General features: G+C 37.1%; 1 protein-coding gene across 4 annotated transcripts in view; it reads right to left on the bottom strand.

Moving 5' to 3' along the window:
* Positions 1-15,624, bottom strand: part of fsd1l (fibronectin type III and SPRY domain containing 1-like) — a 35,138-nt gene extending 19,514 nt beyond the window's left edge. For all 4 annotated transcript variants that reach the window (XM_066710990.1, XM_066710991.1, XM_066710992.1 and 1 more), the window contains exons 1-2: positions 15,482-15,624; positions 363-458 (exon numbers count right to left, since the gene is read on the bottom strand). In XM_066710990.1, the coding sequence (XP_066567087.1) occupies positions 363-458; positions 15,482-15,622 (237 nt within the window). In that variant the 5' untranslated portion in view covers positions 15,623-15,624. The remainder of the gene's footprint in view (positions 1-362; positions 459-15,481) is intronic.
* Positions 15,625-16,546: the final 922 nt, after the last annotated feature.

Here is a 16,546-nt window from a genome sequence, read left to right as displayed (position 1 = left end):
TATCCCAAGACTCTCTCAGGAGAGAGATCCTCTGGGGAGGATAGAAACAAATCATAGTATAAGCTAAAATAACCTTGAAGAAAAATAATCCTCCCATTCCACTTTTTGGCTTCACACCCAGTCTGTAGCACTGCTCTGCAATGCTGCTCTCCTGATGTACAGTCCACATATACTGTACTGCATTTTCATTTGTGCATCATTCTTTTGACATTGTCAACACTGCCTTTTGTGCATGGTGTAAACGGGTGTATCCCACATTGTAGGAGTTCAGAGAAATGAAATATTTCCTAGTGAACAGCTTTCTCCAGAAACTTGGCTTCCTATGAAAAGATGGAGAGACTAAAAGATACCAGCTCTCTTACCTGCACTCCTTTAAGTGTATGGCTCAGGGTGTCAATGAAACTGTGGAGCTCCTCATTCTTATTGGCCAGTGTAGTAATTATCCTTTGTAGGGCCTCCTGTACAAAAGACAGACAGAAACCCTTGTTCAATGAGAGTCAGTGGACTACCCTGCATCAGGCAACATCTTTCATAAGGAAGACATTGTCCTCTCTTGTCCACAAGCATTAAGCTTCTTCCTGTTGGATTGTGTTTACAATTCACACCTTAATAAATGAGGGAAACGGTTCGGCGTTTTAGAGTTTCAGAGAAAAATCTGATAGAAGGGAATAAAGAGATTACCTTCAGAGAACACCAGTACAAACGTCAAACTTTTCATAGCCAGGTAGTTTATTTACAGAGGAACACCAGCAAACAGTGGTTTTATCACAATGGGATGTTTCCAATACATCAAAGCACACTCTAGGGTACAGCAGGTTTAAATTTGAGAAAATACATAAACTGCCAAGGCTATATTAAATCTGATTTCTACAGTCCCTTTCACACTCACATACCAGCAAAAAGCAGAAAATACCGGAAAGAGCATTGTAGCCTTGGGATCGACATACTTATATATATATATATATATATATATATATATATATATATATATATATATATATGTAGATTTGGGAGAGGAGACATGGACTGATATTCTGGACGCATTTATAAAATTGACAGATTCCTTCCATTGTATTTACTGGGCTCTTTGTTCTAAGCAGGGCATCGGTTCAGTTCACACTCAGGGGCCGAGCCTCTTCAAAACAATAAATAGTCAGGATGGAAACGGAAACGGAAACAATACGTCACACTATTCTGATTGGTTACGCCCGTTACGTGGTTAATGTGCTGCGTCATGAAAAAGGCAAGGACGTGACGTGTCTTATGATTGGACAATCTTCACTCCACCACCCCCAACTACAATAAATCTGCTCATTTGTATTCTCTAACACAGCTGATTTTCCTTTCTTAAAACTAAACTAAACTTCATAAACTAAAGTTTATGAATGCATTTTCTTTAGCTTTTTATGCATGCAACAATATTTCCTTGCAACTTGCAAAGTATAAATACTGACAAATTTACAGGAATATAAACTGCTTTTCTTGAAAGTGTCCTGCCACATACAGAGTGCCTGATTGTAAATTAACTAATATCACAGATGCATTGTCCTAGAATGCTTTCCTAGAAGGACTTTAGCCCAACGATTGCACCTATAAACAAAGGCATTACAACATTACTTACACAACCCCTAGGTTCAGAATAGGAGGCTTGGAATCGAACATTACAGGAACAATTTCAGAGTTATACTAACAACAATTTATACCCAAGAATACTTCTCAAACAGGATAAACATAAGAAGCCAATAAAATGGTCTGACATTTAAGAGATTTTTCAGTTTTATCATCCAGGTTATACTTTTTTAGGCAAGAAATCATATAGTAAACATTACAGTAAGATTAAAAAAAAGGGTCATTAAGGAATTTAAATGATTAATGGGGGACAATAACTGGATTTTAATATGGCTGAAACTGAGGCTTCACTTCAATTCTACAGTGAATATCAATTGTGCTGTGAAGGTTTGATTTTCCGTTTAAAATGTACTGGGAAAAATGGAATACATTATTAGAAACAAAATTAAAAAGAAGCTGACCAACATTGAAAATAAATTAATATTATAACACACTATTGTTATTCATAGCTAGACTTCAAGGTTGGAATTTTTAACTGAAGTGTGTTCACAATGAAATATTGTAGCTTCTTCCATCTCCTCCCTATCATAAACATTCACTATATATATAGTACTCTGCAAAAGATTTAGGCAGGTGTGAAAAAATGCTGTAAAGTAAGAATGCTTTCAATAATAGACATGTTAATAGATTATATTTATCAATTAACTAAATGAAAAAAGTGAGTGAACAGAAGAAAAATCTACATCAAATAAATATTTGGTGTGATCACCCTTTACCTTCAAAACAGCATCAATTCTTCTAGGTACACTTGCACACAGTTTTTGAAGGAACTCGGCAGGTCGGTTGGACCTAACATCTTGGAGAACTAACCACAGTTCTTCTGTGGATTTAGGCAGCCTCAGTTGCTTCTCTCTCCATGTAATCAGGGCTCTGTGGAGCACAGTTGAGTCGATTGGCCTTGTTGCAACGTCGGAGGTATGGCATTTTGGTTGCAAGTCTTCCATGAAGGCCACTTCTGAACAGACTTCTCTGGACAGTAGATGGGTGTACCAGGGTCCCAGTGTTTTCTGCCAATTCTGAGCTGATGACACTGCTGGACATCTTCCAATTGTGAAGGGAATTAAGCATGATGTGTCTTTCATCTGCTGCAGTAAGTTTCCTTGGCCGACCACTGCGTCTACAGTCCTCAACATTGCCCGTTTCTTTGTGCTTCTTCAAAAGAGCTTGGACAGCACATCTGGAAACCCCTGTCTGCCTTGAAATTTCTGCCTGGGAGAGACCTTTTGACAGTAAACTCTCTTCAGCAACCTCACCTTGTTAGCCGAGTTTGGCTGTTCCTCACCCAGTTTTATTCCTCCTACACAGCTGTTTCTGTTTCAGTTCATGATTGTGTTTCAACCTACATATTGAATTGATAATCATTAGCACCTGTTTGATATAATTGTTTAATCATACACCTGACTATATGCCTACAAAATCCCTGACTTTGTGCAAGTGTACCTAGAAGAATTGATTCTGTTTTGAAGGTAAAGGGGTGATCACACCAAATATGGATTTGATTTAGATTTTTCCTCTGTTCACTCACTTTGCATTTAGTTAATTGATAAATATAATCGATTAACATGTCTATTTTTGAAAGCATTCTTACTTTACAGCATTTTTTCCACACCTGCCTAAAACTTTTGCACAGTACTGTACATCCCATTGAAGTCATAGCACAAGCATACGGTCCAGCGCTAGTGGCTGACCATAATATACACATGCTTGCGGACAGTCTCTGAAAGTGTTCTATAAAGTCAAACTGCAATTCAGAGAGTCATTTTCATAGCTTTGAACCCCAGTAGCATTATTTCTTGTTAACAAGTATTGTCCTGAACTGTGATTACCACAGGAGGTTCACTTCATAGTAAAACATCACCAAAGACAGATGGTGAAAAAGGGAATGTTATATAATGGTTATAAAAATAAACTTGGCTCTCATTTGGTGAAAGCTTTGTGAACCAGAAGTACATGTTTTTTTCTACCGATTGCTTTAATAAAAATATACATACAATAAATGAGAGACATTTGTATTATGATATAATTATATATTATATATATATATATATATATATATATATATATATATATATATATACACACATATATATACATATACATATACATATACACACACACACACACAGTGAGGGAAAAAAGTATTTGATCCCTTGCTGATTTTGTACGTCTGCCCACTGACAAAGAAATTATCAGTCTATAATTTTAATGGTAGGTGTATTTTAACAGTGAGAGACAGAATAACAGCAAAAAAGTCCAGAAAACTGCATTTCAAAAAAGTTATAAATTGATTTGCATGTTAATGAGGGAAATAAGTATTTGATCCCCTATCAATCAGCAAGATTTCTGGCTCCCAGGTGTCTTTTATACAGGTAACGAGCTGAGATTAGGAGCACTCTCTTAAAGGGAGTGCTCCTAATCTCAGCTCGTTACCTGTATAAAAGACACCTGTCCACAGAAGCAATCAATCAATCAGATTCCAAACTCTCCACCATGACCAAGACCAAAGAGCTGTCCAAGGATGTCAGGGACAAGATTGTAGACCTACACAAGGCTGGAATGGGCTACAAGACCATCGCCAAGCAGCTTGGTGAGAAGGTGACAACAGTTGGTGCGATTATTCGCAAATGGAAGAAACACAAAATAACTGTCAGTCTCCCTCGGCCTGGGGCTCCATGCAAGATCTCACCTCGTGGAGTTTCAATGATCATGAGAACGGTGAGGAATCAGCCCAGAATTACACGGGAGGATCTTGTTAATGATCTCAAGGCTGCTGGGACCATAGTCACCAAGAAAACAATTGGTAACACACTATGCCGTGAAGGACTGAAATCCTGCAGCGCCCGCAAGGCCCCCCTGCTCAAGAAAGCACATGTACAGGCCCGTCTGAAGTTTGCCAATGAACATCTGAATGATTCAGAGGAGAACTGGGTGAAAGTGGTCTCAGGTGAGACCAAAATCAAGCTCTTTGGCATCAACTTAACTCGCCGTGTTTGGAGGAGGAGGAATGACCCCAAGAACACCATCCCCACCGTCAAACATGGAGGTGGAAACATTATGCTTTGGGGGTGTTTTTCTGCTAAGGGGACAGGACAACTGCACCGCATCAAAGGGATGATGGACGGGGACGGTGAGAACCTCCTTCCCTCAGCCAGGGCATTGAAAATGGGTCGTGGATGGGTATTCCAGCATGACAATGACCCAAAACACACAGTCAAGGCAACAAAGGAGTGGCTCAAGAAGAAGCACATTAAGTTCCTGGAGTGGCCTAGCCAGTCTCCAGACCTTAATCCCATAGAACATCTGTGGAGGGAGCTGAAGGTTGGAGTTGCCAAACGTCAGCCTCGAAACCTTAATGACTTGGAGAGGATCTGCAAAGAGGAGTGGGACAAAATCCCTCCTGAGATGTGTGCAAACCTGGTGGCCAACTACAAGAAACGTCTGACCTCTGTGATTGCCAACAAGGGTTTTGCCACCAAGTATTAAGTCGAAGGGGTCAAATACTTATTTCCCTCATTAACATGCAAATCAATTTATAACTTTTTTGAAATGCGTTTTTCTGGATTTTTTTGTCGTTATTCTGTCTCTCACTGCTAAAATACACCTACCATTAAAATTATAGACTGATCATTTCTTTGTCAGTGGGCAAACGTACAAAATCAGCAGGGGATCAAATACTTTTTTCCCCCCACTGTAGATATACATATATACACACTCGATTAATGAACTGTTTCGAGAAGCAATCATGAAAGAGACTGGAATAAGGTCCTATTGTGGATTACATCTTAAATTCAGAAATCTGATCCCTCTCTCACCACACTGTTGACAGGCTGTAATATAAAACATTACATTTGTAAACGAAAGAAAAGAAAAAAACTAAAAAAAAACTAAACAAACAGTAAGAAAGTATTGATTAACAGAATAAACAACAAAAAATACAAATATAAAACCTAATATGCAAGATGATTTTAGCAGGAGAGGCTACTGCATGGTCTCAACATTAACAGGAAATGTTACGATTTTATGCGAGATTTTTAAAAAGGGAAATGTCATTAATTATTTGTAGAACAGAACATTTTAATATATATTTTTTTAAAGGTGCTGAAAGTAGATGCCCGATATGTTGTATATAAATCATTCGTAAATCAAGCTTAATGTTTCTAATTTTTATTATGGTTATTTTATCTTGTAATGTTTGTTCATTGCCCATCCCTGAAGCAGACATAAACACTAAAAATCCCAAATAACCAATGCCTCTGACAAATGGTGTCATGTTTAATTATTATAATTTACAGTGAACTGGAAGTAGCTTATAAACACAAGCACACCATCTGCCCCATGCCTGTTGTTAGTGCTACACTCCAACTACCTCATAGTAAAATTATCCTGACATGTATTGTGTGTAATTTTAAATAAAATGAATTTACATTATCAACTGTTTTATTGTAAAATATGTTGATGTTCCACATCAAGTTATGACAGAATACAGTACAAATCAAACAAAAAAGGATACACAGAAGGTAAACTAAACCAGGACCTGGCCATTAAATAAAACTAAAGCCAAGCAGAGAAGGGATGCCCCAAGGGCTGTATTCTTTAGTTTTCGTCAATCAACACCTCAAACAGAAACTCAAATGCAGAAAAACAGAAAATAAAAACAAAATGTGATACTGTATATAGGCCTACTGCATAAATACTGTTGCCTAGAGGTATATTCTCTTAACAGCAGCTAATTTGTGTGTCCCCTTCTGGAGCATTTGTTTCTCAGAAATGAAATGACGAGCCAGTGAATGTTAATATGGCTTGACTAAAAGAAAATGAATTCATCTTTTTCTACTGTTTTTGTATAATTGGTACAAAAGCAACATGGTTCAACATACAAACACTGCAAGGTAACATTATTATTTGTATTGCTAACTATGCACATTAACTGAATGAGGTCACAGTATACTACATTACAAAAGAGTATGTCATTTAACTTGATCCTTGAATTTCTATTACTTGGGGTTCTGATTTTCAGGTTATTTGTTCTTCCAAATTAAGACCAATTATTAAAGAAAACTGTAGAATTTGTAGAAAAATCTGGTGAAAATCAAGTATTTTTTAACATGATCAAGAAAGCAGATATATTCTAGTGGAAGTTGGGTTTAGGTTTAAGTAATAATAAAGTACAGCTAACCAATCTTTGATTTTCATTTCTTGGAGAATAAAACACTGATCAGCTTATTCAAAACCTTGCAAAAACTGACAATCATGTCATTCTTCCTATACACTCACAGTGTCCAGGTGCTATGTACCACAAATTTCCACAAACGTACAAACCTTCAGTCCCTATGGCAAAGGCCTGTTTCCCTCTACCTACTGTCAGAGAATAACACTGGAGCTTATGCTGCAGTCAAACATTTAAATACTGCAGGCTATGACCAAAATGCAAGGTGACTAGGACATTCTGTTACAGGATTCTCATTTGTTCACTTTTTTCCAGGAAAGCTGCCAAGACCCAGGAGTATAGAGGCTCTTTATATAAGTATATGTAGTCTGACAATCATGGGCAAAAATGACAGCACTGGTCTATTAATGGTAAGGCAGATTGGTTTGTATACAAAACAAACACACCATAGCTCCAGTACAACACCTCTCGTTGTAACATACATTACAAATAAAAGGATGCAAAACATTTTGGCCTTCCTCCGAATTCTCATAGGACAGACTGGATATTTCTGCATGGTCCTCTGTCATTCTTCATGACTGGACGACATTATGTTCTGTATCTCTATAATGCAGCATCTCCACAGTCAATAATGACATATAAATATTTTGCACAATTCATTTTAAACTTTGAAAGAAGTACCCATTTAATTAGTGTATTGAATGTAATGCCTGCATTCATTTGTTTTAATTAAAATCCAAGTCGTTAATCTGTAAATCTCTACAGCGAAGTCTCTTCAATTCCCTATCGCTTACATATTCCTCCTGTTGATGGCTAATTTCTCCTAGCTCTCTGATCTCCTTTCCCTGTTCAACCCTCCTTTCCTAGCTGCTCACGTGCATCTCTGATATTTTCCACTCCCATCTCTGACTGACCTCTGGCTTTCCTTCAACAGCTGTCCACACTCAGCTCATTAATCAACAGCTTCCTGGACATAACCAGTGAACAGTGAGATATTACAATCAACAGAACAATACTGAAGGTAGGCTATGGATGCAGAATTATAAAATGCTTCAAGCCCAAAGATGTGAGAGTTTGACGTGCGCTGCTGAGACAAGTAGTACAGCCGTTGGGAGGTGACGTACTGAATTACACAAATTCTCAACATTCTCCATTTACACTTGAATGGCCTGCTCTCTCTGTCTGCTTTAATCATTTCACATTCTACAAACTGGAAATATCAGGGTGGTCACTGGGACTCCTGCTTTAAAGAAGAGTTGTATAGAGAATGTTTTGCGGGACTGCGAGGCCAGTGACAGCAGTGATACAAATAAGTAGTTCTTCTCACTTTACCACAGTGACCTATACTGACCATGCTCTGCCTTACAGCTGTGGAGTCACAGCCACAGAAGCAATTGTAAATCAGGCTTGCTTCTCAATTGATAGGACAGCAGCCTGCAAAAAAAGAATCAGTTGGTTCATTCTCAATATTTTATTTCCTTTATCTTGTTAGGAATACCATATTTTCTCAAAATGAAGTGGAAATGAATGTGGAAATTTCCATTTTAAGACTTTCTAAGGCATTTACACGTACATAGCACATGCTTTTAGATGCATTTCACATTGATTTAAACATATTTTTAAGATCCAGACTCCAGAAACATATACTTACTAATGAGAAACTAGAAGTAGTATTCCCCTATGTGACATGGCACACATGAAGATCTATCAATTTGAAAAAGATAAAATATTAGGTAATGTATTTTCAATGCCATGTAATACCATGTTACATTGGTGTGCACCCACAAGTCCTAACTGGGTCTTAATTTAAAACTGAATCTAACATATGAGAGTAGCTAGCCAGGCTTTTCAATTCCACCTTGGGTGATTTTCTTTGAGTACTGTACACGTGAATTTATTTTCCTTTTTTGCTGTCCAAGGCCTATATTTAGTGCCCTCCTTGGAGCTATATTAAGAGGCCTGGCCTAAGCCTGGGATTTGCCTGATCATGACATGCACTGTACTGCTGCACATGAGCAGTGTGGGGTATTCAGCAGCACACTGGCTAGAGGACAAGTGATGTCATAATATTCCTCAGGGGCGTGGCTCCTAGTCTAGACCAGTAATTGCAGTCATTCCACTGGAGACCCCCCTGCCTCTATACTGTTTACATTATTTATTTGCATCCTCCACTAAAAAAAATAAAAGGATTTCAGCTCCACCTCTTCCTGTTTTCTTAAGACCTTTTGTCTTGTGTTGATATTTGATATTTTTATAATTGGTCATTACATTCTGGAAAATAACTGCATCCTATAGCAATTATACTAAGAGGAAGACTTACAAAGATTTGTGTGCCAGTGAAAAATTTAGAAATTCTCCTTTACGCAAATATCTTGCTGTATTTGCTTGATGAACATTTTACAACCAGGCAATTTGGAGCAAATCTCAGTGTGCAAGTGCTTTGAGCCGTTCGGAATGAACAGGGTACTTTGTACTTTTTCTGATGTTGATTTAGAAAGCATTGCAATACACTGTTAGGTTTTATGATTTCCAAACAACAGATATTAACAATGATCTTCCTCTGGCATTTTAAACAGCAAAGAACCTGTTACTGACACAGTAGCAGGTAACTAACTCTCCATTTTTGGTAGGAGTTTCATGAGAAGATCCCCTTTGTGGGATATATGCAAAGTCACCTGATGCAAATAATCTACACCGTCACGTCTTCCTAAAAATCATTGACAAATGCCACTAAACAACATCACAGTTGAATACTTTCTCAAAGAAAGGAAAAACAAGAACAAAATGTTTGAAAAGAGAACAACAATGTCAGTTTAAAAATAAAATAAAATGGTTAGCTCTTTATCACAGGCATTGACAGACACTAGAAGAGCAGCCAGGAAGGAGCTGGCAGTGACAGAGATCCTTCAGTTTCTCTTCCTGGCAACTCCAGAGCCCTGGAATCACTATGCAGCAGGAATATATATCAAAGGTTGCAGTGCACTGCTGATTGTTTAGCTTTATTAAAAATATAATAATAATAATTATTATTATTATTATTATTATTATTATTAATAATAATAATAATAATTTGGCAATACTGCATTGAAAACACATATGTGAATAAAAATGTTACAACCCAACCCACTACAGACCTTAAATCCACTTCCCTCAAAGAAACCTCTGAAGAAATACAACTATGCTGTACTCTTCTCAAACAGAGTATTAATCTAGTGTTTCTCCTTTTAATATAACGGCCAGTTCAGTTTCACACTTAAATAAGATCTATTACACAAAACTGTTATTGTGGTAAGGTAACATTTTTATTCTGCTCATTGTTTTGATAATCTGGAATTTTTTTAAGGGATTCACATTTAATGTACTCACTTGCAGTAGAAAACATACTGTATTGGTAGCATATTGGAAAGGAAAGCAACAATCCCTTGAATTATGTTATAAATAGACAATTGATTTCAAAATGAAAGATAATGAAATAGATAATTCTGGCCAGCTTTTGCCACACCTTTTGAATGTGCCCAAGAGATCTGCAGACTGCAAGGCCTGCATAAAAACAATGGCTTAGACCCTCTTAGACCTGTGGCTGGCTGTGGCAGATGGCCCATTACAAAATCAAGCACCAGTTAAGAGTGGTGAAGGAAATGGAGGAAAGAATCAAGGGGCACCTCCTAGTTAGTGCAGGTGAGTACCATTTTAATGAGTAAAACAAATTAACTTTCTTTTCCTAAAACAAGCTGAAATATTTTTCCTATGAATGAACAGGCTAATTTATATTAATGTACAGTAGTATGATTTATAGCTTCAGATGTTGTCTTTTTAATTAATGCAGAGTTGGGGTAAATAACAGAGCGCTGCATCAATCAGCTGAAACTCAGGATGGCTCTACTCTATTAATACTGGATGTTGCTTTTCCACAGTAAATAGGCAAGAGTTCAAGATTCATTGGAGAAGCTTACTAACGTGTGCCCAATTCGGATCCTGCATGCTTGTGGAGCGAGCCTGGTGTTCTGTTTACTGCATAATAGTCCTTGGCAGATGACACTGACAACTCTCAGGCAGCCTTTTCTAGACCCTTCAACAGGCACTAATGGGAAATAAGGGCTGGCTGAAGATGGATTCATTCATTATACAGGCTTAACCTGTAATAACCCAGAGTGGTCACCTGAGCCGTATGGGAGAGCTGAGACACAATGACAGGACTATAGAGGGAAAAGACCAACTTATAAACACTTCTCAACCACAACCCTTTAGCACAGAACATAATTAGTAGTAAAGGAAAAGAGTAAAATTCATAGATGCAGTATGAGAAGTAAATCAATCATTAGCTCTCTGATTCAAAGATGCATCTCCTTGCTGAAGCAACCCTGCCTGAAACTGGGGAACAACAACAACCATCTGCCGGCAATTTCTGCCAAGATGAGAAACACAGAAAGAGAAGAGGACACCTCTGTCACGGCATTACTGTACAGTTCGGTCTCATTACCCAACATTAGAGCACGCACTAAGACTCCGCCAGCACTTATGAGGGGCCCTATTAACAATGCTTTTCACTTAATTTACAAACAAGATTACATAATGTCTAGATATTAGGGTAGCTTAAGGGCATGGAGAGAGAGAAAGAGCATTGGCAGAATACAGTTAACTTTTCTAATTCCATGACAACTATCAGAAAGCTGGAATTAAATTAACAGATAATAATAAATACAATTAACCAAGTTCAGCCTAAACCCCTGTCGATTAAATTTCTGAAGCCAGTTTGTCAAATACTATTTAAAAATGTGACTGTGGTATCCCATTAGTAAACTGCAGTTACAACAATGCTTGGCAAATTATAGAGCCTTGAAATAATCTATAAAGAAAGATCAATCAAAGAAGCAGAGGACTGAAAAGATCCCAGCATTGCTAAACAGCCCAAATTTAACCACAGTGATACAATGTAATACAATAAAATGTAATATTTAGTGTTCATCTTCTGATTAGAAGTTTTTTCTGATGTCAATTTATCTGAATTATGTTTTCCAGAACTTTACTGACCTCACCAAAAGCACCAAAGCATTAGATTATTTTTTTACATATGACTGTTGTGAAGACTAAGAAACATTTTGTAAGTTCCACATTTCAGTAAAGGTACTCCATCTATAACTACCTGTGACTCGCTCTATATTGCTCATTAAAGGAAACTGCCTGGGTAGTAGCTCTCTATACTGCAAAAATGAATACTCACACAAATGGTTTACAAAAAAGGAAATAATTAATCCATATGTTTTAAAGATGCAAAAACACTGAAAATAATTCTGAATCTTAACTAGGACCTTTAGTAGTCCCTGGAAACAGGATTGCACTGTATCCAACACAGCAGAAGAACACAGGAGTAACCCATACTCAAGAATACTGGCTGCAGGCCCAGTTCTATTTGTGTTGCATTCTGTCCAGCCTGGGCTGGCACAGTAAAAGCAAATGTTGAAATGTCTTACCATAGCCGGCCTCAGTACATGGTCTGCAGACTTAAAGAAATAAGTTGTAGATGGTAAAACATAATGGAAAGCTCTCGATTTAGACTAACAACTATAGATTGGAGTAAAGTGTGGGGGAGGAGTTCAGTTTTCATTTCAGTACTCTGCATTTCTCCTTGGGAAAGATGACAGGAATTCAGGAATGATAAAACAGGAGACCCATGTGTCAAACTATAAACCCTGTGGATGTACCAATCAGTATTTATTAAAATACTTGACTGCAGGGATCCTAATATCATTAAACCACCTTTTTGGACTAATACAAATAGGCTTTTTAGAGTAAAACTTGCTTTACAGAGTACATCAAATGAGACTTCTGTTATCATTTGACAACCTCCCAAATCCCTAACAGTCTCTTACCAAAATGAGTTACTGAAAATTACACACAAAGTATTTTTGAAACTGCCCTCTTAAAATATATTCTAAGAATAATGCTATTCTAGTTGAATTGGTGCCCTGGAAATAGTTTCCTTAATTTAGAACATATTTTAAATAAAATGTCAAAGACTGAGGGCTGTGAGTTTATGGTGGATGGGGGTGAAAATACATTAGCATTAACAGCACCAAGGAAGTGTCTCAAGGGAGTGAACTGCCAAAAGTGTTTCTTGTCAGGAAACCCTTTTCAAATGCTTATCCTTAGGTCTGCTGTAGGACTGCAATAAGTTTCTCTGTTTCCCTGCATACCCTTCCTAAGTTTTACAAAAGAGACAAAAGGAGCAAAGGGGGTGTAGGGATGAATGAATATAGATACTTCAAAGAAAAAACAAGGCCAATTCAAAATGCAATTGTAAATCAGACGTTTAGAATCCCTGCTCCATACTCAGTCTATGTAAAACAAGATTGCAAGTACAGATCCAAGCAATAACATCACACTTTCAAAACATTAGTTCAGTTCTGCCATGCTTTGTTTGCTTTCTTATTGTGAGGGTGCCACTCCCAACTTTGAAGTAGCTTGCACAAATATTTGAATTGAATGAAATGACAATTCCAGTTCGAGCCATTATGCAACTGCGCTCCAATGTGTTCACCTTAAACAATGAATACTCCACTCCGACACCAGAGTAGTCAACCAAGTCATTTCTTTTTGAGGATCCGAACATTCAGTATTATGTCACTCTCTCTCATAGACAACCGGAAGTAGTGTTACTGTTGTCCCTCTTCTGCTTCCCACCCTTCTACCAAAATCATAGGTTATTAAAGTGATAGCATGTTTTCTTCAATGCTGGCTTTCAACTTTTCAATATATAAATCACAGACAAACTCAACAATTTTTTTGAAGATTACTGGAAAAATTCTAGAGAACTAAGACTTCCTAGAATTCCCCAAAAATATGAAAATAATAGTTGAAATGTCTGATTTACAATGAAGCTCTGTAAAAAGTGTGGCATTGCTCTCTTTCATGGTCATTACAACTATAAAGAGCTTTTCATTGAGTTTTGGTACATTATGAAGGCAGACATTATGCATCTCATATAAAGTATAGTGAAGTAATTTCAATAATCTTCTTTGTTTAGCTTCTTTAAAATTACCAATATTACCTTTACTGCTTCTTCCACCAAATTAATATTTCATAACAGTTAGGCTACAAATTAAAACATGTTAAATCAAATATTCAACTATGGGGTCAAGCAAATAGTGTGTTATGAACTACATTAAATCCTTAAGCTCTTAGAAGATACAAAACCAGGTAAAAGGTTTTAATTAATACATTATCTTGTTTGCCTTGTGTATTTTTATAGTGCACCAGACAACTAATATTGAAAACAATTACAATCCATCGTAATCCACCATCATCCGTCTTTGAAACAGAGAACATAAAATAAGGTTTTATGTACCTTGCCAAGTGCTCAGTCTCAATGTTTTCGTCACATTTAAAGTGATAATGTTAAACTTGATAAATTTCAAACTACAAAAGCAGCTAATTCTCTGTACTCAAATTGGTTGTAAAAAGGCAGGGTCCCAGACAACATATGACAATTAACTTGGCTGTGGCTTAGCACCCAATTGCCATAAACCTCACCCTGGCACAATGGGATGACTCATAGGACAGACAATCCTATTTTGCAATGGATTAAACCTAGATCCTTTGCTATATCAGCTGTAATAAATGCGTAACATCATGTCACCTAAATCAGTAGACTGCATACACTACAAGGGAAAAAACATCCAAAGCTGCATGTGGTTTTGGACAGATTAAAGTCAAATCAAATAAACTGCTCCAACCTTGCAAACAGAAAAACGCCCCAAAACAAACAAAAGCATCTGCTTTCACTATTTCATCTTAATTAGGACTACTTGAATGTCCTCTTACAGTGCACCTGCTAAAAATTACTTACACTTAGTGCACTACATCAGCCAACACTGCTGTAGGCTTCTTGCAACCATCATAACAGCTTCAATAGAAGACTACATTAGATGTGGAAAAGCATTTTCTTTTAACTATCAATTAAACTTAATATTCATAGTTACTACTCGGCTGTCTGTTTCCTGCTACTGTAAGTCTTAGGCAATTCTAAGGCACTATAATGTAACACACTGTAACCAATTGGCACTTATGTAGGTAGATGACATAGCCTACACTGGATGGATACTGGCTGCTAAGTAATTAACAGTAGGAAATAATGGATATATTTGTTGCACATTTAATCAAACTTCATAATAGTATAATGGCACTGCAGTGATAATTTTGTAACATTGTTACAACAATAACAATACTACTATCAACTACTGTTACTGGTCTCTGTGCCGTTGGTATAAATGTAAAAATAAAACAGCACTACTAATTAAGCGTTGTATGGAGTTATATATATGTTCAAATATTTCCTAATAAATCTTGTTGATTTTCACTCTCCCATAATACCTTGCTAAATCACAAAGCAACTCTTAATGTGTGTGGTTATTTATGGACAATGCACACCATGAATTCCACAGCTATTATAAAAAACTGATATTATACATATTACTAAAACGCCATATTCTTGTAATGAACTAACTGGAACCATTATCAAACGATAAAATCAGATGAAATGCACAAATGGTGGTTGCCTCGGTTTACAGAGCACCATTCAATAACGGTGCAAGTTACACACAGCTAGATGCTGCATTTCACAAGCACAAATGCACCGCACGGTCGTCTTTCTAAATCGATTTCAACACAATGGATGACGCTACTTACTTTTTGAGAGTCCATACTGAGGATGGTGAGTGTGAAAAATAAAATCTGGATGCACTTTATGCAAGAGACAAGTTTCCTAGAGAAGAAGACGATGTTATCAGTGTCAACCAAGGCGGAGCTCCACAGACATGCGCAGTACATGATTCAGCTCCTCTCCCACGTCGAGCATTGAGGCGTAATCAAAACGCACGTCTTATTGATATTCATAAGCTCCCAGGATACGTAATCACATCTTATTAAAGCAACATCAACAAAATGCATTTAATTATGGTACGAAACACTGTATAATAAATCAGTGAGTTATTCTGTCATAGCCTGCATTTGGGGTCAACATGTAGAGGATACTTGAGGCACCTTTGAGGGCCTTTTGCTCCAATACAATATGTGCTCCAATTTTCCAATTAATCTGATTATACAGTGTGTTACAGTATATAACAAAGTCACACTTATTTTAGTTTTCATAGAGTCTTTTTGATTGGCTTATCAGCAAAAGCACATTTCAAAATCTTACATTTCACGGGCAAGTGAGGCTTTCATTTGGGTCAGAGCTAATCAAACTCACTCCAGCACCATTCCTGACCACAAACCAAATGCAACCCCAATCTGAAAACTGAATCACTGTCTGAAAGTCAGTCCTAACAGAGGTGTAGTGCAAAGACCAACCAAATTAACACAATCCCTTTCCATGTTACATGTTTTGTGTTAAATAGATAACATGAACCCTGGGTCAAATGCCTACCCTAAAGATATATGTATCCGGTCTCAGGTAAGGCTTAAACTTTGCACTGCCTTTTCAGGATGCATCAGTTTGGTTCGGTTAAATTGAGCTGGTGATACACATAGGAATTGTCTTATGGTTGGGGTTATTTCTGAGTAATAGGGGAACTTAGTTAAGACAAATTAATCAATGTTAAGCATGTTTGACGTGAGGCATTTTCAAATATTTTTTCATGTTAAATTAAGTGGAATATTGCCATAACCTGAACTTCTCTGAAAACAGAGAGTCACTTCATGCACAAAGTGGTTGTGCCATTTTTGTGAGGATAATTGCACAGCTGAGAAAGA

This window comes from Amia ocellicauda, chromosome 8, assembly GCF_036373705.1.
Source record: "Amia ocellicauda isolate fAmiCal2 chromosome 8, fAmiCal2.hap1, whole genome shotgun sequence".
NCBI classification, from domain to species: domain Eukaryota; kingdom Metazoa; phylum Chordata; class Actinopteri; order Amiiformes; family Amiidae; genus Amia; species Amia ocellicauda.
This window is presented reverse-complemented; position numbering and strand designations above follow the sequence as displayed.